This window comes from Asterias rubens, chromosome 15 (genome assembly GCF_902459465.1).
Source record: "Asterias rubens chromosome 15, eAstRub1.3, whole genome shotgun sequence".
In the NCBI taxonomy this organism is placed as follows: domain Eukaryota; kingdom Metazoa; phylum Echinodermata; class Asteroidea; order Forcipulatida; family Asteriidae; genus Asterias; species Asterias rubens.
Window position 1 is genome coordinate 7,780,392 of NC_047076.1, and position 26,130 is coordinate 7,806,521.

The window sequence follows — 26,130 nt, forward strand, 5'->3', positions numbered from 1 at the left end:
GTAGGATATTGGTAATCCTGCATAACTTCCCGTGATTTAAAAATAAGTTGTACGTTGTAGGAGTGGATCCAAAGTAGATAGTTTAAAGGAATACTACCTGCAAATCGTTAGTTTTTAGAACAAGAGTGGACTCATTGCAGTCCTTTTTAAAATCAATTCAAATCACATTTATTTCTATAATGCATTAAATACTTTGTAGTCTTGTATCTTATGTGAAAACCAAACCATTTCAATCATGAGGGTGTGTACAACAAAGTAGACAGCTTTTAGTTTGTGTTTCTTTCGGTTTTACTTTACTTTCTCAAAAATACAGCACTTTTCTCACTAACTATCCACACACATTACGATACAGCTCTTGCCAACTATTCGACTGGTCTAAACACAATGTACAGGCTTGATACTTCACGGAGGCAACAAAGGCGTTTGCTTCCAGGCGCATGGTCATTGCCTTGGTGCCCTTGAAATGCTCCAGTACAAATTTACAATTTCCTAATAAGTTGCCCTTTACCGTGGAGAAAATGCCTCAGTGCCCTTGCCATTTCAAAAACGAAGCATACAGGCCTGAATAAAGTCTTTGAAACAAAACTTAAAATGTTGAAAAGGAAGACTGAAAAGTGTGTGATGTAAATGTTAATCGGATGGACATAGGGCCCTGGCCGATGAATCATTTTAATTTAACTTCACTTTTTCTTGGAAACGTCAGGCCAAATTAATCCGAGTTTGATACATTGAGGAAAGGTGCAGTTCGCTTTTAAAGATAAGGTGTGTGATTTTAAATTCTTTTCCAACTATATAATAAGTAATTTTAATTTATAGTGAGCAACATCGGTGACAGTTACTTTGTAATACACTTCTCAAAAGACAACCTTATTAAAGGCAGTGGACACTATTGGAAATTGTCAAAGACCAGCCTTCGCAGTTGGGGTATCTCAACATATGCATAAAATAACAAACCTGTGAAAATTTGAGCTCAATCGGTCTTTGAACTTGCGAGATAACAATGAAAGAAAAACAACCCTTGCAACACGAAGTTGTGTGCGTTTAGATGGTTGATTTCAAGACCTCAAGTTCTAAATCCGAGGTCTCGAAATCAAATTCATGGAAAATTACTTCTTTCTCGAAAACTACGTCACTTCAGAGGGAGCCGTTTCTCACAATGTTTTATACCATCAACCTCTCCCCATTACTCGTCACCAAGAAAGGTTTTATGCTAAAAATTATTTTGAGTAATTACCAATAATGTCCACTGTATTTAACTGATATCTCTGGTAATAAATATCAATAATCACAACAATTGCTCAACCTAATGATTAATTTATTGTCTCTACCCACAAGAAAACCACCAAGCGAAAGTAGTAGTCACGGCCGATTTCCTACCTTCTTCCCAGGTAGTAGTGAACAACCAGGACAGTTCTTTCCTCAACCCAAAATTATCGAAAAAAGTCAGTTTTCCATGTGGTTAATTACAGTATTTAAGTGACCTTAAAGACAGTGGATACTATTGGTAATTGTCAAAGACCAGTGTTCTCACTTAATGTATCTCAACATGGGTGTTTTTTCTTCCATAATTCTCTTGCAACTTCCAAGACCAAATTAAGCTCAAATTTTCACAGGTTTGTTATTTTATGCATATGTTGAGATACACCATGTGAGAATAGTGGTCTTCGACAATTACTTATTGTGTCCAGAGCCTTTCTTGCATCAGGTGAATGTTCCAATGAAAATGATGCACTTCCCTGGCTCCCCTAAACAACAGACACGGCAAACACAACAACGGCAAACCTTCCATAAAAAAGTCCATTTTACTTGAACAAAAATTGTTCTCGTACTAAACCTATTATTTTTGTTCCTTATTTCTTTCTACTGATATAGCACCAAGAGGCTCACAATAATTGACAAATCCCTGTTATTAATTAGTTCGGAGGTCAATGGCATTTCAAGACTCAAGGGGTGGTATGTGTCATTAAGACTTGGAGCTATGCTTTGTGTTGAAAACTGTTAATTACTTAATTTGAAACATCCTTTAGCTAGAGTGATGTCAAGTCTTCTTCGTTTGCACTGTCCATTAAGGTGATAAAGCAGCTGGACATTTTCACACTTCTAAAACTGACCACAGAAATCAAAAATATTGTCCTCCGAGTTGGACATTCTGACTAAGTATTTTCATTGTTTTCACAAACAGCTAATTCAGCAAAAGATCATGTTTTTGAATTTAGAGAGATTTTGTTCTTCTTTTTGTCAAATGGATAATTAAGTACGTGCATAACAAATTATCTTTAGTTTTACTGCAACGGGATGAATCTCTTGGCATATACATGAATGTGTTTATTGGCCAAACTGTAATTTTCACAAATGACCAAATTTAAATGACATTTTTACTGGTGGGCTGTATGATGTGTTGAATAAAATGAATTAGTCATAACTCTTCCAAACCAATGCCAAGGCCAGGAACAGAGGAATGCCAAAGCCTAGACCAGGCAGCAACAAGGACAAGACCAGGGCAACATCAAGGCAAGACCAGGCAACAACAAGAGCAAGACCTTGGCAACACCACGGCTCAGACCAGGCCATGCCAAAGACAACACCCGGGGAATGCCAAAGCCAAGACCAGGCAATGCCAAAGCCAAGACCAGGCAACAAGAAGGACAAGACCAGGGCAACATCAAGGCAAGACCAGGCAACAACAAGAGCAAGATCATGGCAACGCCACGGCTAAGAACAGGCAATGCCAAGGCCAGGAACAGAGCAATGCCAAAGCCAAGACCACGCAACAACAGGGACAAGACCAGGGCAACATCAAGGCAAAGACCAGGCAACAACAAGAACAAGACCTTGGCAACGCCACGGCTAAGACCAGGCAATGCCAAGGACAACCCGAGGCAATGCCAAAGCCAAGACCAGGCAATGCCAAAGCCAAGACCGGGCAACAAGAAGGACAAGACCAGGGCAACATCAAGGCAAGACCAGGCAACAACAAGAGCAAGACCTTGGCAACGCCACGGCTAAGAACAGGCAATGCCAAGGCCAGGAACAGAGCAATGCCAAAGCCAAGACCACGCAACAACAGGGACAAGACCAGGGCAACATCAAGGCAAGACCAGGCAACAACAAGAACAAGACCTTGGCAACGCCACGGCTAAGACCAGGCAATGCCAAGGACAACCCGGGGCAATGCCAAAGCCAAGACCGGGCAACAACAAGGACAAGACCAGACCAACACTAAGGCCAAGACCAGGGCAATGACAAGGCCAAGACCAGGGCCCAATTTCACAGAGCTGCTTAAGCACAAAATTCGGCTTAAGCAAAATAATCCATGCTAAGTAAAATCAGATTACCGGCCAAGACTCCCCTCATTTGCTATGTTAAGTAAACAATAGCTAAATACCAGTCACAAGCAATGTATTTGGAGTGAAATTTTGGCCAATAACATGTGTAAAATAAGCAAGCTATTTTCGTGCTTAACCAAATTTTTTGCTTAAGCAGCTCTATGAAATTGGCCCCAGGCAACAACAAGGATAAGACATGGGCAACGCCAAAGCCAAGACCGGGCAACAACCAGTACAAGACCAGGGCAACGAAAAGGTCAAGACCATGGCAATTGCACTACCAAGACCAGGGTATATATAATAACTACAAGTAGAAAGCTGACGGACCAGTGAAATGAGAAGCTAGTCCAGTTGGCTTGTCACTGAACAGTCCCTTTAAACTGTAGGCCCTTACACCTTTTCACAGGGTATGTGAAGTCCTGCCCATTCTGGATGATTCATAACATCCAACCTGATGTTGTAGTAGTCGGTTGGGATCATGTTGCTGTTGGTGGCATTGGACATATGCATGTTTATTTCCCACACCATGACAGCCCAGAAATCACTGAAAGTACATGCCCCATGGGGAAACTGACAGGGCTAGGGAGGGACAATCTACAATGAGTTTCTGATTTGATCATATGGTGCTCGACAGAGATTTCTTTATTGAAATGTTTTGGGGATTGTGAAATAGTGATGTTCGTTTCTTTGATGAGATGATCTTCCCAACAAGAGAACTCGGCAAACCTCCCTCATGGGGATATTAGATAGCAACAACCAATCTCTCACACAAACATTGGTTTAACTTTTCTTCTTTTTTAAGTAAGGTATAATAATGTTAAATTAATTAATCATTAAATTAAGATTCATTGTGGCCAATAATGCTTTTTATAAATTTTAAAAACTTTTAACTTCAACAATTGTCTCCAATATTTCAAGATAAGCATCTTTTTGCCCTCGTTTCACAATGTATTCTGTATATCCTCTTTCAGGTTTTTTTTCAAATGATAATCACAGGTTTTCATTGTAGTTTTTTTCAAGTCTGAGAAATGCTGCACTCTCTTGCAGACATCTCCAAAATCCAAAGTAAACAGCAATGTAAATGTGAGACATTGTCATAAAAAGACAATGGAATCATGCTTGTGCAGAGCAGAGGCATTTGATTTGGACTAGACAATGTTTATCAAGACCATGGTCTCCCTGCGTATATCCCTTTTATGTAAAAAGGCCAAGAAGAGTTCATGAATGATGCACCACCTTCCCTTTAATGAGAGAACAGACCTGATGTAACATGACTCTCTCAACAGAAACCCTTGGAATGTGTAGGGTGTAGGTCAGCATACCAACAGGTACACAGTCACAGGGACCATCTGCTCACTGTGATACAACCTCAACATTTATTCATCATAATGATCATCCTTTGCTAGTACATTTACAAACACGATTTAAAGGCACTGGACACTATTGGTAATTAATCAAATAAACTGTTAGCTTAAAAATTTACTTGGTAACGAGCAATGGAGAGCAGTTGATAGTATAAAACATTGTGAGAAACGGCTTCCTCTGAAGTGCCATAGTTTTTCAGTAAAAATATTTCAATTGATTTTGAGACCTCAGCTGAGTTCTCAAAATCAAGCATACGAAAGTGCACGACTTCGTGCGACAAGGGTGTTTTTTCTTTCATTATTCTCTCGCAACTTTGACGTCTGACGACCAATTGAGTTCAAATGTTCACAGGCTTGCTATTTTGTGCATATGGTGAGATACACCAAGTGAGAAGTGACAATTACCAAAGGTGTCCAGTGTCTTAAATTAAGGTAGGCCCTGTTGCCAAATTTGGGTTGACCCCTTTCACATTGATATATAGAGGACTACAGGTTCATGTGTAGTAGGTATCTCATGGGTAAAGAAATATGTACGGGGTGGAAATACTGACAAAACTGATCCATGATGTAAACAGATTTTCCCAGAGTAAATCGAGTATGTGGTGTTTGCACAAACATTTTTTAAACAATGGGTATTGTTAATAATGTTTTGACTGTGTTTCTTGTTTAGTTTGATGACCTTATGAGAGATTCTAAAATCAGTCAATATATCTTTGCAATCTTTATTAACGGTGACATGACAGCAGGGTTCTCCTGAGAGAATAATGGCTTTGTGACCTCGGCTTCTTACCTTCAACTCATTTGAGAAATTCCTAATTCCTGTAATTCCTGAATGTAATAATGAACGTCTTCTAATAATCATGTACCAAAATACTGCCCTAAATATAAAACTAACCCTACTGGTTAGAGGGAAAATGATTCCTTCTGGTGAAGGGTAGACTTGGCCCAAGATGTCATGGATCGATAGTGGATTGTGTACTACGCCCAGCCAGGGAACATTGCAAATCTCTACAGCGCGCCCTAGTGCGATATGACTTAGCCAACTTCCTTGCACTAACTGGTTAAATCATACCATAGGAAGGCGCACTGTAGCGATTTACAACTGAGCATAGGTAAACTATCCCCTATCGATCACTGACATATTGGGTCAAGACTAAGGGCTGATGTGACAAGACCCACACACATTGGTGCATCGATCTAGGCCCACTCTATAGCCTTTGCCAACCAATAGACCCCTTGCTATTGGTGTATAAAAACGTGTGCATGATCGTAACATATCAGCAGCATTTTGCGTTATATAAGGGGTCTGTAGTGTCTGTAGGGGTCTGTATTATGGTAGCCTAATTAGCATGAATTGTTGGCAGAGCTAATGGGAACTTTTGCATGCTAGAGTTGGTGGCAGCGGACTTAACATGTAGGCCTATTTGTCCATGGTTTACCTAGTTTCGGGAACTTGCCAAGAAACCTCAATTTACATTAGTGTCTGCCTTGAAGTGTAGGCCTACATGTAGGCTACATTGCGTATAGCATCAATGAAAGCCTCGCATTTGGGTACACCAAATTGTTTGAACAATGCACGAAGACATTTTATTTATGTTTTATTTATGAGAGATCCCCAAACATCACAAGCCCTGATGAAAATCTTGAGCAGTTTACCCAGGAAGATTAATCCCAAATTGGAATATAAACAATCAAAATGCTTTAGAATACCCTCTCTCTAAAATCACATTCTTTACGAAGGAAATTATGTCTCAAAAAATTAAACATTGTCAACAGCAGCGATTCTTACCTAAAGCAAGTTTTTGAGGTCAATCATTTTTTTAATGATTAGTTACCAAGGTATAACCTCCCTTTAAAGATAGACAAGGTTGGGAAATTGTCATTCACTGGTGGTAGATGAAGTGCAAGCAAGACAGCAGTGCTAAACAATTTTGCCTAATAATATCTGCAACTTTTACAAAACAAGTTTGGCAAGCAGTCCAGACTCTAAGCAGAGGATCTATGAAGTATGATTCAGCCAAGGGTCTCCAAATCAACTTATTGACCCTCCAGAAGTCCCTTGAGTGTCTCCATCTTATAAACAAAACACCCTGATGGATGACGGCCCACATGGTACATTCCTCAGTCAAAAGTTCACAGGGTAAAAAAGGTAACCCACAAATTTCTCAACTCAACTGAGCTAGAAATTGAACCTCCAAGCTCATAAAGTAACTGACACAGTCTCAACCCTAACTCCCAAAATGAAATAAGAACACATTGGCCTATTTTTCAAATAATCAATTTGCAGATAAATACATATTATTGTTGTTTTCTATTCAGCCTGGAAGCTTGAGGTTAAAGTATGTGAAGGTTTTGATAATTGGATTATATGATCATGACAAACCAAACGGAATTTTCAAAACCCTAACTGAAGAGTAAGTTGGTTTAGAATTCAACCTGCATGTTTGTTTTTCCAACTGCCCTTCCACCACTCTTTTCCTCAATTAATATAATTTTCAAAAAGAAACAGCAAAGCTTCTATTTTGATTTGGATGTCTTGCAATTTTGTTCAAAAAATGCATTCTAACACTTGTAGTGTCTTGAAAAAGTTTAACTTAAAGGAACACGTTGCCTTCGATCGAACGAGTTGGTCTATAAAAAGCATTTGTAACCGTTTGTTATAAAATGCATATGGTTGGAAAGATTATTTAAAAGTAGAATACAATGAATCACACAAGTTTGCCTCGAAATTGAGTGGTTTTTCTTTTACTTTGCGAACTAACACGGTCAGCCATTTATGGGAGTCAAAAACTTGACTCCCATTAATGGCAAACCGTGTCAGTCGACAAGGTAAGAGGAAAACCGTGCAATTTCGAGGCATGTTTGTGTGGATCATTGTATTCTACTTTTACAACATCTTTTTACCCATGTGCATTTTACGGTTACAAACGCTTTTCAAAGACCAAGTCGACCGATCCAAGGCACTGATACTTTTATTTTTTTTTACTTCTTTGGTCATACTTGCATGCAGATAAAGTATTTGTCACCAGTGTTCAATTTATAGGACCATGGTAACTAGAAAGGCTACGCATGAATTATGCTCAATTGGGAGAAAAAGTGTTAATGGGTAGGCATAGGGCAAATAATTGTGTGCAATGGCCTAAGGGTTGACATGAACTGTTGGTTCCTATGGAGAACAATGAAGTTACAATGTAGTTTACGATTGGTTGAGTTAGTCATCTGTCTGAATGAGCTGAGAGGAAATTACTGAATCAAACAATGAGGGATTGATGGAAGGGGAAAAAGTATGGTGTTGGGAGAAAAAATAAGCTAGGAATTGTTTGGGGGATCAGAGGGAGCGTGTGAAGGGTCACGGCAGCAAGAGAGGGCGCTGTCTCATTGGATTAACCACTAAATTGGGCAAATGGAGAGGAAAATCCTGAGGACACCTTATATTGTAATGAAAAATGCAACACAACAAGAAGAGTAAATGTAGGTCAGGGTGCCATTTTTTCAGAAAACTGTTTTTAAATATAATGCTGTGTCTGAAATATGGCTGTGGCTGTTTCTGGCTTAGCTCAATTGTCAAGTGAGCATGTGTTGAAGCATGTGTTGAAGCATGTCAAGTGAGCATATGTTGACAGTCCCTTAAGAAATAGCTGCAGTCATAGCTGCAGCCGCTATTTAATTCCTAAGAAAAATGTAAGGACTAAAAATGAAGAAAGACTTATTTAACACTTCAAACCTTAGTTTGGTAAAATTCAATTCATTAAAAAAATGTTAGAAGGTTGAGACCTCCATGTTTAAGTTTTACAGAAACAAAACCAGGTATAAAATGTAATGCTTGTATGCTTTTGCATCGATGCTGTCCAAACGACATATCCTTTCATAAAAGTAGATTTGCATGAGTTCTGTATTTGCTCAGTAAAAAGAAGCACTACAAATGAAACCATTTCAAGTGGGATAATCTTATCTAAACACTACACAGTAAAAGAAGCTAAATATTCCATCTTTCACACACAACCTGTTGCTACTAGTATTAGTACTACAAGTAGGCGTACTACTTGGTGTTTGTGGACACTACAGGGGAATCACCCCAACCAGGCACCTCCAATAGTAGGTCAACAACAGCTACCACCACAACCACTTTGTTGGTAAAAACCACAAACACTACCCTCCTAATCTAACAAACCACAGGAATGTGGAAGCTCTACAACAAGGGCAATCTACAATTACTGCATGCGCTGCCAGGTTTGGCTCTGTGGTTGGAGTAAATGTATTGGAAAACGAAAGTTCATTGATCAGAATGCCTGTGAAGTGGTGATTTATGAACTACTTTTTTTTGTCAACTTGGCATGGTAGGCTGGGATCTGTAATAGTGGGCTGTCGTCCAACTAGAACCTGGGACCTGAAAATCTTCAGAGTCTAGGAGACGCTAAACAGGCCAAAGCTGTGATTGTCATCATCCCTGTGTAGCATAGGGGAGAATTCTATTTTGGAGTATCATTGCAACAATTGATTGGAAAAAAGCCAGCGGACCTATTGTTAGTGTGCACTATATAAGTTCAAACGGAATTACCTTACAAAGAAGAATAATAATTTACGACTCTGACCCTAGCTTCATAGCTTTCCCTGACCTCCAAACCTATGTAATAGATTTAACTGTCGATCCACACCTCTTTCCATACAACAATCTGCATCCCTTCAATTTGGTAAAGGACAACCCTATGAGGAAAATGTTAATTTCTACTGGCGCATTTTAAGGGCACCAACGCAATGACCAGAGGCATGGAGGCTATGAAGTAAAAGGCCTGTGGGGGGGGGGGGGTGGAGAACCATACAATAAGCTCTTCTACCCTCTCTGAAACCCTCATTTCGCCCCTCCCCCCCCCCCATTCAACAACAGCATAAGTATCCCTTTACACCACTGTCCTACCATACCCACTCCTAAACTCCCCTCTTGAACCACTTAAATTGTTGAAAAATATGTTACATCATGAGCTCCACTGCACAACCCCATTTTCTTTTCCCAACCCCATGATCTGTGAAATACTGGATCATGTGCATACAGCACAGTTAAAGGCAGTGGACACTATTGGTAATTGTCAAAGACCAGCCTTCACAGTTGGTGTATCTCAACATATGCATAAAATAACAAACCTGTGAAAATTTGAGCTCAATCGGTCATCGAAGTTGCGAGATAATAATGAACGAAAAATAACCCTTGTCACACGAAGTTGTGTGCGTTTAGATGGTTGATTTCCAGACCTCAAGTTCTAAATCTGAGGTCCCGAAATCAAATTCGTGGAAAATTACTTCTTTCTCGAAAACTATGGCACTTCAGAGGGAGCCGCTTCTCACAAAGTTTTATACCATCAACCTCTCCCATTACTCGTCACCAAGAAAGGTTTTATGCCAATAATTATTTTGAGTAATTACCAATAGTGTCCACTGCCTTTAACATATAATGCAGGACTTTTAAAAGGCTCTGAGCATTTGGTAAATGAACTTCAGATCTGCTTTCAATTTGATTCATTAGAGGATAACCACAAAGGGGAAACAACCAATCTGGGCTCTTTTTCTTATCGGAAACGGATCGACTCGGGTTAGGGATTTAACTCCATAGAAACAGTCCATCCATGGATTGTCGTATTCCTCGCCATGACTTTCTTCACCATCCTTCCTCTACGCTTCATGACTTGCTAAAAACTAAAAGCACTTGAGATCTGTCATCAAAGGGCTAGATCGGCAAGGCAGAGAAACTGCTTAGGCATATCGCGTAAGTTTGTGGTTAGCTTCCAGTCGGAATTTAGAAATTTTCGTTTTTATTTGATATGAAGTGGGGATAAAACTACTGTCAAACTTTGCTGGAGTGATTGGAATTCCCGCATATGTGCTTATTACCACACATCCTTGTCAGATGATTATAGTGACAGTTTTTTAGAGTGCTAAAACAAAGTGTATGGTGTTTACTAAGTGACTTTCTTTGACATGTCATCTCTAAACAACTTCCAGTTGTTCATCAGCTAATATCATCACCTTTATTAAAAATGTATAAATTAAAGAACTGGAGGGAAAAAAAAGGATTACAATAATTTGCAGCTAAAACTAATCACCAAAAAAGTTCATAGTACCAAAATGGACCTATTTTCTAAAAAGAAACTTGCCTTGCCCATGCGCTCAATAAAACTGTGCATTATTTAAAGCAGTGACATTGTCTTTTGATCTGGACCCCTTGCACTGGGGGAGAACTGTTTGCGAATGGTGTGCAAGTTTTGGAGTCTAGTTGATACATGTAACATGGGTTATCTGTGTGCCATGTATCCTATTTTTGCAAACCAATTATTTGTTACCTCACTAAAGGAGTTAAGAAGTCCATTATGCCCTGGTCTTGGCTTTGATTCCCGTTGTAACGTCCCATTTCAAAACCTTAAGACATTCTGAATAGAACTTCTTAAAGAACTTTCACTTCACTTGTACAAATGAGGTAATTTATTCAGTATAGATCTCCAAGCACAGTCATAACACAAACAATTACAAGTCAAAATGCAAGGCTTGCATTTTATACATTCCACTTTGCAGGGATCACCTTTCAACTCCAAGATAATGGCTGTCCCACATACCAGATACCATCCAGTGAAATGCTGATAAGGTACTAAAACGCATGACCACACACACTCAACAACACTCCAAGGCTAGGCCCAAAACACATCCAGTAATTATAAACCTTAGATTGGGTTTTTTATTCAGCCAGTCAAAAGCCAGTCAATTTCAAAGTTATCCTTGATGAATATTCTTATTTTACTTGTCACACCTTTGAAGTCAAACTCAAAGTTTTATGTTCTAAACTACTTATTACTTGTCACTTTTCGAAGACGGATTTATAGGACAGGTCAAAGGTCACTGGATATGGAAGACTATTATGAGTACCCATCTCAGACTGACCCATCTTAAATTAATACACCACACAAACAAACTAGTCAAAACTTGGATAGAGCAACAAAAAATTTTCAAGATGTTTCCTTCGCGCTTTCTGCATAGTGTGTGCCTATTTTGATTGCAGTAATCAAAATAGAAAGTGGTTATTTAGAAGGTCATCTGAACCTACACTACTTTCTTGCCTTTTTGCTAGTATTTTAAATGAAAGTAAGTTTATTTCATTAGCAGTATGGGATAATCACTTCTTAATAAACTTCAAAGTTTCCTTTTTGTTTTAAACGTAAAAATGTAAAGCTTGTGAATACAAACAAAATTGCCAAGCACATATTAACCTTGCTTAGAAGCAAATTTTACATTGCAATGCCTGGTGCCCCACTCATTTCTGGCTAAGCCAAAATATTTTCTAAGCACGATTTTTCTGCTATGTAAAACAACTATGTGAACTAGTCTCCCTAGCACTTTTTTTAGGAAAATTATTTTCCCCTTTCAAATCAGTAAGTAGTTGGAAAATTTTGACCAAACACATTTTTTACATACTCAAGTTGGCACATTAATGGAGGCAAAGAAGCAAGAGGTATGGCAGTATAGGCCCATTATGTTATTTTTGTAAGACCCTAGCCTTAGGGGAACATTTTGACTAGGTCTAATCATAGAGCAAATGCTGACTGCATTGAAATACCCACCTCAGTCTGACACCATGCTCAAACATTTTGTTGACACGTAATACTGTTGTTATACATGACTGAAATATAAGCCCAGGCAGTCAGTCCTTCACTTTTATTAACTGAGCAAGATTTAGACAAAATCTACTGCTTAGCATTTTGAGTGTCTGTTCTGCAGAAGTTTCCAAGTCCCAGCCAAGCTGTTGGACACTGGACTTATAAGCTCTGGTATTTAAGTAGGGTGTGGGTTCAAGATCTGGTCTTGGCACACAAGTTTGTGTCCTTAAAGACACTTGACACTATAGGTAATTGTCAAAGACCAGTCTTCAAAGTTGGTGTATCTCAACATATGCATAAAATAACAAACCGGTGAAAATTTGAGCTTGATTGGTCATCGGAGTTGCGAGATAACTATGAAAGAAAACACATCCTTGTCACACGAAGTTGTGCGCTTTCAGATGTTTGATTTAGGGACCTCAAATTCTAAATCTGAGGTCTCGAAATCAAATTCGATGAAAATAACTTCTTTCTCGAAAACTACGTCACTTCAGAGGGAGCAGTTTTTCACAATGTTTTATACTATCAACCTCTCCCCATTACTTGTAACCAAGTAATTACCAATAGTGTCCACTGCTTGTAACATTACACTCAAACATTATTGTTTCATCCTTTGGATGGGGTGTAAAGATGTAGGACCCATGTGTTGAATAAAAACTATTAATGTTTGTAACAGAACCCTAACCTATGCAAAGAGAAGGAGGTTGCCCCAGTGTTTTTATGCATCCAATGAGTTTATACCTTATCTACATGATGAACAGGCTTTGATGAGAGTTGTCAAAGCTGCAGATGTACACAAGTGCACCCTCCTCCTCCCCTCCCCCTCCCCCTGTAAGCATCAAGCAGAAGCCACCTGTCCTTCTCATCGTCTCCCAGTGGTGAATCATTTGTGAAAGGACCAGCAAAAAAAGGTTTTTAACCTTAAATGCTACAGCAACTCCCTTTTGTCTTCACGCAAACAGGTGGATTTTAATTAGGTCCCATGTCTTAAAAAAAAAAAAGTAAAACGTTAAGGGGATTTTTAGGTTTGTTTTCGTGTGACTTTGATCACGGCTTACGCTTTTAAATTTTCACAGGTTTAGGCCCCATTATTCCTTAGGCCTATATATTGGGTTTGAAAAGTGCGGATTTGACAAATACAAAGGACAATCAAACCCCCCAAAACAGTTTGTTTTAAAATAATTTAATGATTTAAATACAACTGGTGTATTTTCACTTTAACATCAGCCAGCTGAAGTTATCCTAACTTCAACAAGAGCCCACTGGGTGTTCAGCCTTGCTCCTAGCACCAGCCGGATGCTCCCCTTAACAACGTCCTTCCTCTGTTTCCCAATGTCTTAGGGGACTGATGCTGAGAGACAGCCGTGAACTTAAAGAAAATCATTCCAGATTTCAAGAAGAGGAGAGCAGGAAAACAAGAGTTTTAATTTCTGTACTCAATTCAAAGAGGAACCGTAACTGAGATTTGGAGACTGATTTTACCGAGACACTTAAACTTAAAAATCTGCCTGGGAAGTAATCTAGAGGATCTTCATCCACGGAGGATTCAAGTTTGCTGGAAAAAGTACAAGACGAGCGAAAGTCCGTTTTCTTTAAGCTTTTTTAAAGCAACAAGTCCCGTATGTGTATCTCACTTGAACATGAATTAGGGTATCAACCCACAAATGTATTCAAAAAATTGCAAACAATCTGGAAATGAATTATGCAAACGTTAGACCCATCAACTTGGTTTGATTTTCACTGAAAATCACAAGCAATGATTGCATCATAAAGTTGTATTTTTGATACACTTGTGAGTTGTATCAATCCTAATCAATACTGCTAATACATCAACCAAAGTAAAACAAAGTTAGTTTGTATGCAATTAGGCCAACTGGCCAATCCATTGATTCTGTTCAAACAAAATTACACTTGGAAAAGACAACCTAGTAATGTGTATAAACCGAAATAACTTACATGGTGTATAGCTTTGAAATGTCTTTCACATAAAGATAGGACAAACATTACAAACAGTTGCACAACATAATATTTTTTTTTCAAATAAGTTACCTTTTAAGAGATCAATTTCTGTTATAAATGGTTCGCTTCATTTCTAATTTAAATGAAAAAGGGAACTTATTCAAAACTTTTCAATACTTTTTCAGTGAAAAGAAAGGGAATTAACAGTATACAATACACTGTAATAGCCCTAATCAAAAGGTCCCAACATTTAATTACATTTGATACTTTAAGTATATCATGTTAACTCCAATTCATAAATATTTCATTCTAATGATGACATCAAGACATTCCGAACAGACCAAACCACAAAGTTAAGCTCACTAATTCTCCGGAAACACCAGTTAAAACAGTATGCCGGGTACCGAGCATCCCACATGGCATTATCATAAACCGTAAATGTGCACATGTTCGCTAGCTTACTCATTTCGAAGACGGTTCAATAAAGTGAAATACACCTGTAACTCATTTAATGTTTCAGCCAGGACATAGTGGGTTGGGAGTTTTTCCGGCGAAAAGTCTACAGGTGCAAAGCACAGCCTTGCGAGAATGGTATGACAATTTCAAGGCATTGCCCACACAGTAACAAAACTCATGTTAAATTTATTATACTTGGCAGTTTTCAAAGAACATTCAAATGTTACAAACTTTAACTTGCAAGTGGCGATTTCTCCTAAAGATATGTTTTAGCAGGAACATTTTATCAAGTTCAAGGGATGACCTACTATGGTGTAGGCTTTAATAGACTTTTCAGGCTATCTAATCACAATTTATTTGATTTTCCAAGGGCAAACAAATCGGAAATCAGACTAATGAGAAAATTTATAATGAGAAAACTGTCTTGGTTTATATGGTTTTACATCACCCCTATGGTTTCTGTTAACAATGTTCTTTCAGATAGATATTTTAAACATAAGTTATAGTGAGAAAAATTTCATGGGTTCATGGTTTTACCATCACCTGTGGTTTCAGTTTAAAGTGTCCTTTCAGATAGATATTTGAACATTCTATCAATTTTAAACTTGAAAGAATTTTAGTGTTATTGAAGTTATAATGAGAATAATTTCATGGTTACATGGTTTTACTATCACCTATGGTTTCAGTTTACAGTGTCCTTTCAGATAGATATTTGAAACAAATTCTACCAATTTTAATATGAAAGAATCGCTAGTGTTTTTGAAGTTATAATAAGAAAACTTGCATGGGTTATATGGTTTTTACCATCACCTATGGTTTCAGTTTACAGTGTCCTTTCAGATAGATATTTGAAACAAATTCTACCAATTTTAATATGAAAGAATCGCTAGTGTTTTTGAAGTTATAATAAGAAAACTTGCATGGGTTATATGGTTTTTACCATCACCTATGGTTTCAGTTTACAGTGTCCTTTCAGATAGATATTTGAAACAAATTCTACCAATTTTAATATGAAAGAATCGCTAGTGTTTTTGAAGTTATAATAAGAAAACTTGCATGGGTTATATGGTTTTTACCATCACCTATGGTTTCAGTTTACAGTGTCCTTTCAGATAGATATTTGAAACAAATTCTACCAATTTTAATATGAAAGAATCGCTAGTGTTTTTGAAGTTATAATAAGAAAACTTGCATGGGTTATATGGTTTTTACCATCACCTATGGTTTCAGTTTACAGTGTCCTTTCAGATAGATATTTGAAACAAATTCTACCAATTTTAATATGAAAGAATCGCTAGTGTTTTTGAAGTTATAATAAGAAAACTTGCATGGGTTATATGGTTTTACCATCACCTATGGTTTCAGTTTTAAGTGTTCTTTAAGATAGATATTTGAAACATATTCTACCAATTTTAATATGAAAGAATCGCTAGTGTTTTTGAAGTTATAATAAGAAAACTTGCATGGGGTATATGGTTTTTACCATCACCTATGGTTACAGTTTTAAGTGTTCTTTCAGATAGATATTTGAAACAAATTCTATCAATTTTAAAGTTGAAAGAATTTTAGCGTTATTAAAGTTATAATAACAAAACTTGCATGGGTTATATGGTTTTACCATCACCTGTTGTTTCAGTTTTAAGTGTTCTTTCAGATAGATATTTGAAACAAATTCTATCAATTAAAAAAGTTGAAAGAATTGCTAGTGTATTGAAGTAATAATAAGAAAACTTGCATGGGTTATATGGTTTTACCATCACCTTTTGTTTCAGTTTACAGTGTTATTTCAGATGAAATGTTTAACATATTCTATCAACTTTAAAAGTGAAAAGAATTTATATTGCTATTGAAGTTAACATTGTGGTCATATGGGTGGAGAACTTTAAATTACACTCCAAGTACAACAAACAGGTCAATTGTTAGTTTACTATTATTTGTAGTCTGCACGCATAAGTGGGCAAATAAAACAACCTTGATTCAACGTTCTGATTAAAAAGAAAATCACACTCTGAAACGCCTACAGCGGGGTACATGGAGGTATGTGTCACAACTACCTTCACTTGTTTCACAATCTCTCCCCGAGATGTAGAGAAGAGCGGAAATGACCGTGAAACCTCACAATTAATTCAAGACAGATGAGGGCATTAGTCTACCCCCTTCAAGACAAACTTGGATAAGTGACATTGAGTTGGGAAAGGAAAGAAATTTGTATTTAGCGCTGATATCATATGTGTTGTAAAACAGTTTGGTAAATTTTTATTATCGACCATGTTAGCTGGTCCCTCGGGGGTAATCATATTTTCTTTAGACCCAAAAGGGTGGCTGACATGGACAATAGACCTAAATGTAAAGGAGCTACAACAGCCCCAAAGTGGAGCTGCCGTGCATGCCTACATTCATGTGAAGTTGATTCATGTACATGTTCACTAGCACCAAAATGTGGATACCACAGCCTCAAAATGGAGCAACCATGTATGCCTAATTCATGCACACTAGCCCCAAAAGGTGAATACCTCAGCCCCCAAATGGAGATCCGATCTATGCCTACATTCATGTTCACTAAGCCTCAATACTCAAAAATTTGGTGGATACACAGCCCCAAAATAGAGCTATTTTACCATGCCTGCCTGTAGATTCATGTACACAAGCCCCAAAAGATGGATACCACAGGCCGAAAATGGAGCTACATGTACCGTGTATGTCTACATTCAATTACATATACAGCAAACAAGGTGGCAGCCCCAAAATGGAGATACCAAGTCAAACATGCACATGTTAATAGCCCAAAAGGTGAATACGTAGTGCCAAATGGAACTACCATGTATGTCTTCCTTTATTTATACAGTGTATAAAACATCATTTCCTAAAGAGGGATAATAAAGCCCCAAAAGGACAACCTACATGCCATGATACATCCATCCCAAAAGGGGGATTATAGGCCAAACGAGAACTACAGTCACAGAGCACAAAATTAGCTCAGCACAAACAAAATTGGATTACAAGCCAATTAGCCAAAATGCTTTTTATTGTATCCCTGTTGGAGAATTATTTTCCAGAAATGTTTTTATTAATTAAGCAATTCTGTATCTGCTGGAGCAGCTCATATGAAACTTGGCATTAGTCTGCAGCTTGATTTTCAAGTGGTGTTTTAAAAGACGTCAACCTACTTTTAAGAAAGGGTTGCAAAACAAAAGGACGGTTCCTGACTAACCTTTCTGTCCTCACTCCCTGGACTCGTCACACTGTTTCCCCTGTCACTGTCATAAGCACCATCACCAATTGCCGGACTTGTCAAACTGTCACCATTGTGACCGACCTGCCCAACCTCTTCCCCTTCTAGAACTCCGCTCGGCTGCTGAGGAACAGGCACAACCGGAGAGCATACCAGACCCTCATGGGTTGTTGGAGGGGTGTCTGAGCTCGGGGGTAAAGGCTGTTGGTGATGCCCTTGTGGAAGATTGCTCATCTTGATCAGGGTTGGGGTGATGATGTTGAAGCGGTAGGCAGGTGTGGTGATGATGCGATAGTCCGGTTATTGTCCAGCTTGATTGTGAAGGGGTGAGTCTCGCTGCAAAGAAAATTTACACCAAAATAAGTAAACACAACTCTGCAAAGTCAAAAATACTTGTGATTTGTTTAAATGCTTGTTTCGTCGTCTCTCGAGCCGCAAGTTCTCTATTAAATTTTCATCCCAATTTCTGCTTACATTTTTGTGAACACTGAACAGACGAGAGAGGTTTCAAACAAAGCGGCAGACTACAAGTACGGGCCCCTTTCTCTAACAACAATGATAACGAAAGGTAACCCGGTTCAACATGAAATGACAGTCTCCCAGTCCGAGCCCCTTTCTCTTAATCACAGCTGGCCGTATCTGATGAAAAAGGCGCCTTGGAGTCATTGAATCTCTACAGTTAAGAGTCACCCATAATTCACTGTTGAATCATCCCTAATTGTACATGCAGCGCTAAAATGTATTAAAGATGGACAACACTTTGGAAAAACATTTTGTTTTCAGAAGTGTTTTCTTTGAGGATATTAATAAATTAAACCTGAACAATTTTATCATAAATGCCAAATTTTAAGAACAATTTGTTTATGGTGTGATAATTTGTGATATTCCATCAAATTCTGCACTTTTAATGATTAACATTATGATATTACATGCACAAAATACCTTTCCACGTAAAAAATGTTTCTAAGGATACAATTGTTGAATCAACAAAGAAAATGGTTTAATCGGGAATATTGTGCAACTAGGAATATTTACCAAAACAATCTCAAGGGTTACCGACACTATCGATCAGAGACAGAATTGCAGTAAATTAACGCAACTTTCATCAACACTTTTTGTGGTACAGTTATTTCCTGGGATCCTTCCTCACTCTAACCAAATCCAATGTAACTCAAACTCAAACTGTTCAAGTCTGTTTGGCATGCCCTAATCCAATGCAAAGCATACATAGCGTGGATACTGTAACAGTTCTTAGTCTTACAGAATCAAACAAAGCAAGCAGTAGAAATTTGAATGGTTTGGGGAAGTTAGAATTTAAATGTCAACCTTTCTTACGGTGATACAGCTTTGCACCAGGCCACATTAAATATTTTTTTTGCATTTTATACCATAAGTCCTGTTGATTGGTAAGCAGTTTGCAACAGCAAATAGTCTCAATTAATATGTTGTTACATGTTCATTAGTACTTGTTTTACTCTTATGGATGTCATAATACTAAAAAATTAAAGGGTCACAACTATATCTTGTTCCCCATTTCTACTGCCAAGCGTTTTAATTATCCTTCCGCTAAATATATCAGTAAAATCATATTTATAATGATTGCATTCCAATTGGTCAGTACAAAACAGACAAACGCTGCACAACATGGGCTGATAACTTTGACAGTCAAGTTCATCCTGATCATTTGGGAAGTAACAAATGGTGTAATTTCCTCCACACTTCCGGCAAACGTCAAGTCGCCGAAACTTTGTCATCATCACAACCAGGTGTAGTGTCTACCTTGGCTATTGCACATGGGTATGAAGCTGTCATAGCCTGACAATCTACGCAGGCTCTGCGTCATTAACGTTGAAACACTGCCGCAGTCAGTTCAACATTTCATGGGGATTCTTCGGAAATCTCTTGCACATTTTTCGCAGAAGGGGGGGGGGGAAGGTGGGGGGAATCACATGGCTTGCTATTCAGTGTCACCAGCATAGTAATAAAATTAAGCTTGAAGCTTGCCACTTGTGGGGGGAGGGTTAACATCCCTCTATAAGAATCAATCAAGATTTTTAACAGGTCTAATTCCAAGGGGCCCTGTGTGAGGTGTTGTTTATGGCACACTGAAACTTCATAAGAGTGCTACAATGATAGTCAGCTATTTGATGGAACCTAAGTCTTCTATGTATTGTGGAACTTTATGGTCATGATCAAAGGTCTAGGATGGGTCGGTTAGCATGCTTTATGAGTACAAACTGCCAGCACAGCCATTTTAATACAGAACTTGAAGGCGATCAGCTGATCAGCTGTATGCTATTTAGTTCAATCCTGGTAGGAAACAAGGAATACCAAAATAAAACTTCAGACTTCCTATATGGAACAAATATAGAATGTACGAAAATATGCGTCTCTTTTTAATAGGAGCTGGAGCATTGTACCACACACATTAAAGCAATTTTCAATCTTTTGCAGGTCTTCATTTATTTTCCAATTTTACTTTTTTACATGAAACTAAAATGCCTGAATTTTCTTTAAGTTAGAGGGGCTTCATAAAATAACAATTGGCTCGTTCAAAACATGTAAATATAATGTGACACTGTGACAGACTTTATATTTTTATGTGCATGTATAAGCTTTTCGCATCAAAACCAACATTATTTGACAATTTAAGTGATGGTACCAGTACGTTAACTCTCTCTGTCCTTACTCTATGGTTTACTGTACCGTGAGAAAGACCCTTGTCAAAGTACATTTCTATTAGTTTTGCCTTCTTCTCATTTGGCCATGTCCAAGAGGCGATTTACAGAAAACCAGTTCAAGGCAATTAACTGTTCTCTAAGATAGGGACACTGTTGGAACATGGTTGGAGAAAATACTCAGACCTTTACTCTATGCTCAGACTGGGCTACCAAAATGTTCATTTTTAATAATGCACTGCAGTTGGTTACGTACAAATTGCCTCCAACATTGAGGTATGACAAGGCCCTAAGAATAAGACTTTAGGCTAAGACATTTCAGCTTTATGGCGACATTTAAAACCTTTGTGTGAACCAAGTGTAAGCATTATAAATACTGAAACAACTTTTGTCTTTCTAACATTCAAGCTTTCCTGTATTCATTTAGTATTCATTTAAATATGAACTCCATTGACCTTGACAGTTGACACCAATGCATCAGGCCAAATTTTTAAAAATACCCGTTGATCGTCCCCGCCCGCATCCTTTTTCGGGGCTGCATACTTTTTTTTTTTTTTTTTTTTTTTTTAGATTTTTCATCTACCAGCAAATCTTTTTAGTGTAATAATTCGACCCTGTTCCTCTCGCAACAAATAATATCAAGTAAGTTTGAGATGGGTTCAAACTGAAGTATTGGTGGCCTGTTTGATTTGAAATACTAAGCAGCCATCTTGAAAAAAAAAAAAAGGAGAAAAAAAAGGCCCTCATCCTCCTCTCTTTAGAAAAATCCGGACGATCAACTTGTATTTTTTATTTTTGCCTAATGGGCTATGGACTAGGACCATAGAGCTAGGACCTAGGATACAACATTTAAATTCTGTGATGTTCCATGAGACTGAACCCAATGTGAATAGTTTAATTTCACAATTATCTTCATAGTTTTACGCTTTCCTGTGTACATTTAAACTTCATTCCAAGATTATCTTTATTGACCTTGACCTTAATGCATACTAATCATGGTGACAGAGACCACCCATAATGTAGAAACCCTTTCGATCACTCTCTGGCCCAATAAGCAGTTCCTTCCTTTCTATAAGCCTTTCACAGTTCACACGAGAGCAAAACTTAAAGGACGTGCATTACTGTCTACATTTTCCCTATGCTTACAAAATACCACATGATGGACTTCTGGTCCACTAAGGAAACGGGTGTAACTGTTAATCGTTGTCTTACATTTATATAATTAATACCATCTGAGGTCTAGACAAATATGTATGGTAGATATCTTTAAATTATGGGGGTGAAACTGTGTGAGAAAAGCATTCCTAAATAAAAGCAATTTCAAGCTACTTAAAACAATCAGTCTGGATCCCATGTTACTTTTCTTAGAAAAGACTTTTCTTAAAGACAACTTTTTCTTTCTTTTCTAAATTATCCAGGACCAAATTGTGGAGGGGGGGGGTTTGACCCCAACCCAATTTTAGACTGCAACAAATTACAATTCTGGGTGTTGGAAAACAGACTTGTACATTTTGCAGTGACTTTTTATTTGGGGGGGGGGGGCCTTGGAAATGTTACTGTTACAATGTTAGTCTGGCTCTGTGTCGACATTTATTACTTTGTGAATCATATTCATGAGATGGGAAGCAGACCATTTATGAGTTCCAGACCCTATTTAAATCCTTGGTCGAAAAATCACTGTTTTATACGCCTACTTCATGAAATGTTGGCTACTGTACTAGTGCACCAATCAAAGAATACACTGTACAATGTGCTGTCTTAACCAGTGTTTGCTTAAAAACATTGCCCAATGAACTGAGCCTGTGGCATACAGAATAGTAAAAACATTTCAAACTTCACCTCTTGTATCAACATTTCAGATAAATAAATGCATCGGCATTATTATATACACAGAAACACATGTGTTAAAACCGCCTGACAGTTTATTAATATTATTATGACAGTTTATTATTAAGTTAGCAATAAAAGTACTGTCGCCCCAAACATACCAAACCAGAGCAAGGCCCAAATTAAAGGGGGGTAAACAATAAATATCAACAAACTACAACATGGAGTCAATGCACTTTGTGCTGCGTGCAATGACGACGGCTCGCTAGTAGTATACACAAACAACTGACATGGCGATATTTTCTTACCGATTAGTCCAAAGAAGTGTCTCGTTTCTGCATGAATTTTCAGCCGCAGTTTACTCCAAAATGTTCCTGAAACGCACTAATGCAAGGACGAATACATATGAATGCAAAATCCTGGGATGACAAGCTTTTCTTTGATCAATAATTTGGTAAATCGTAAAATTGTTTGTGGTAGTCGACTTCCTTACACAGATTGGCGGGGACTCCTGGCTGCTAGCTAATGTCAAAAACGCATGTGGGCACGTCAAATGACAACATTGTAAATATCTGGCCAAGTGAGGGCGCTGTTATAACTTTTAAATTCCTAAAGTTTTGAAACGCATCAAAAAAGTAAAGGGTTACAGCCGCCTGCCTGTGACGTTTAAAGTTTTGACTAAAAAGTAAACCAAAATTTAATGTTTCTGATCACAAATCTGATGGCGTAATTGTTTCAAATAGATATGGAGGGGAAGTAATTAGTGGGGCGTGGCTTCATTTCCTCCAACGTCTTTAGGGGGAGGGAGAAAACTCAGACACTAACTTGAGAACGGTTAATTGTTATCTTGAATGTTGATAACCCATTTCCGCCCGAGGTGTGAACATGACTTTTCAATAGATAACGAACGCGTCAAATTATAGGATAACATAAAAGACCACCCATGCCGATCTGATGAAGTTTACTTTTACTTTTGGCAGAGAGATAGTTGTGACGTCACCATACCCTGCTCTCATGCTGGTCTTGGTATCAAGACCTTCGTTCTTTTTTTTTTTACACCTGTAAACAGACGGCGCTATGAATAAATGCAATCAATCAATCATTCAATATATGTTTCACTGCCTTCTAAACAATCGAACTGTCTTTGTATGCCTAAACAAGATGATAAAATAATAGCACAACATGACAAACAAACAGTTTCAGCCAAAAACTTGACGATTTGTTTTCTCCAAAGTTGTTTATTGTTTTGGTGACTTTAAAGAGTGAAGCTCACGGCGGGGTGGACCATGTATTTTTAAGACCCCCCCCCCCCCCAATACACACACAAGTGTTAGCTTTTTGGTTTTCCTCATGCAAAATCCACGTGACAGTTTCGGCCGGTGTTTGATTCTGAGTTTGAATTTTATTAGTCGGCAAATCACACTGTTTTGTATAGTTTACAACAACGAAATTTCAGTTTTCAAGCATGCGGGGTGGACTCGCAAGATCAAGTGGCTTACTGATGTGGCTTCTCAAAAACTGTACTGCCGTGTAATACGGCATTCCAATCAGGGTTTTCGACCATGGGTCTTCTTTACAATGGAAGATAATGGGTAGTTAATCATGAAAGCCTACTGAAAACGTAGACGCACTGATAATTATAATGATATCCAGAAAACATAGTGATAATCCCTGTGTGTCGCAAGTTTTAATATTTGATATTTATACAAAGTGTGCTCCTTAGTCACTTCGCTCGATGTTGTCCCATGGAGCAATAAGGCCTGCAAACAAAACCCATTTCTACATGACTACAGGAGTAAGAAAAGCAAGACATCAAATCAATTTATACTGGAGGCGAAAGACACCCAATAAACTAAAGCCTTTTGGCATAATATCGTTAATAACGACGTTAAGAGCATCGCGAACATCGCGATATCGAAAGTATCATTAATTTGGTAGTATTTTATTGCAACCCGTTTGTTTCAATCTTTTAGTTGTAAAGTTGCGGTGACCGTAACCTTCCGCGACGGTCCTGATGTCGATCCTCGCCTGCATACCCTATGAAACTAACATGTTAACATTTCAAAAGTGATGGTAGTGTTTTTTTTTTTGTTTTTTTTTAATAATCCGTTATTGCCGAAAACTAAGAGGTCACCCACTGTGGTTCTAATTTTGGGGTTAAGCATTTAATCTTTTCCCGTAACCGCAGAAGTTTGAAGTGAAAAGTTTCTCGAAGTTTTATTTCCAGTAATGTTCAGTCATAATAATAATAATAATAATAATAAGACATTTGTAAAGCGCCTAATGCAAAAGCCTCTAAGCGCATTAAAGAAACAATAAAATAATAATTAGAGAAAGATACAAGATACAAATAGGCAAATTACAAAAAAAGAAGCTTTAAACAAATGAGTTTTCAACAAGGACTTAAAACATTGTAAAGTATTAGCTTGGCGAATATGCACAGGAAGACTATTCCAAAGAAACGGTGCGGCGTAAGAAAAAGATCTGTGGCCATAAAAAAATGGAAGAAGCTCTAATAGCAGAAAGCAATGACTGTTGAGATGATCGTAAAGTCCGAGTAGGGGAATAATGATGAACAAGTTCAGATAAATAAGCAGGAGATTGACATGTTTGAGCCTTGAAAGTTAACAGAAGAATTTTGTAAACTGTTCGAAACTTAACTGGGAGCCAATGCAATTGCATTAGTACAGGTGTAATAATGGTGAGAACGAGGCAGACAAGAAACGACGTAGGCCTAATAAAGATACATTCACATATCCATACCACATGAATCACACATGAATCCTCAGAAGTAAAACAAAACAATATTTTGCGTGATGATGATGTGTAAGTTATGGGTAACCTGCATAGAGCTTTTATACAGCCTGCAATCAATCACGACGAGCGCAACAGCCGCACCATAAAAATGAAATACCGCCCTCTTGTTGTGCAACTTGTAAAGCACCGGACAAAATAACAACCAAAACTTGCATAAGGACCCCAATGGAAATAAGTCTAAGTTATTGGCTTTTTTGGGCTATCCTTGGATAATTTTCTGCAGTATTTCTATCTTGTTTTTTTTGTCTTTTCTCCTGTTGTTAAGTACATGTTTGTATTTTGAGTATGTTCTTGCAGTATTTTTATCCGAATAAATTCAATCAATCAATCAATCAATCAATCAATCATGAGGTGAGGGAATTAACACCGCGTTAATGACACAGACACGCGGTAGACAAATAACGTCATTTCATTTCGACGTAAAGCTGTTTTCATTATTATAAGAAAACCGTGCACTACCATGAATATCTTAATTTTGTTTAAACTGTAAACATTGCTTTTCGAAACCTATACATGTTTCAACCACATTCCTTACACATGACATGTTCCCATTATTTATTTACCAACCACAATTTTCTGAGAATTGCCGTCATCTGCCCATCTTTATTTGCAACGTAGTTCTTGAAAATAATTCTCTTTAAGTCCATCGCCAGTCCATAAATTATGAAAATATCCAATTATGATGTGTGTGAAGAGCTTTTGAGGTGACAAAAACACAGTGTGCCGGAAGCAAATTGGTCACCCAGGTAAAGTTCCTGCTATTTTGTGCAAGGTGTCATGCTTTGATCGCCGTTCCATTTCAACCGCACAAAAAAACACCCCTGTGTTTCATGT

General features: G+C 37.9%; 1 protein-coding gene across 1 annotated transcript in view; it reads right to left on the bottom strand.

The window, feature by feature from the left end:
• The window catches only part of LOC117300235, a 49,755-nt gene extending 23,825 nt beyond the window's left edge, over positions 1–25,930 (bottom strand). Inside the window, exons 1-3 of the mRNA XM_033783961.1 lie at positions 25,864–25,930; positions 22,788–22,863; positions 17,954–18,310 (exon numbers count right to left, since the gene is read on the bottom strand). Coding sequence (XP_033639852.1) covers positions 17,954–18,208 — 255 coding nt within the window. The 5' untranslated portion in view covers positions 18,209–18,310; positions 22,788–22,863; positions 25,864–25,930. The remainder of the gene's footprint in view (positions 1–17,953; positions 18,311–22,787; positions 22,864–25,863) is intronic.
• Positions 25,931–26,130: the final 200 nt, after the last annotated feature.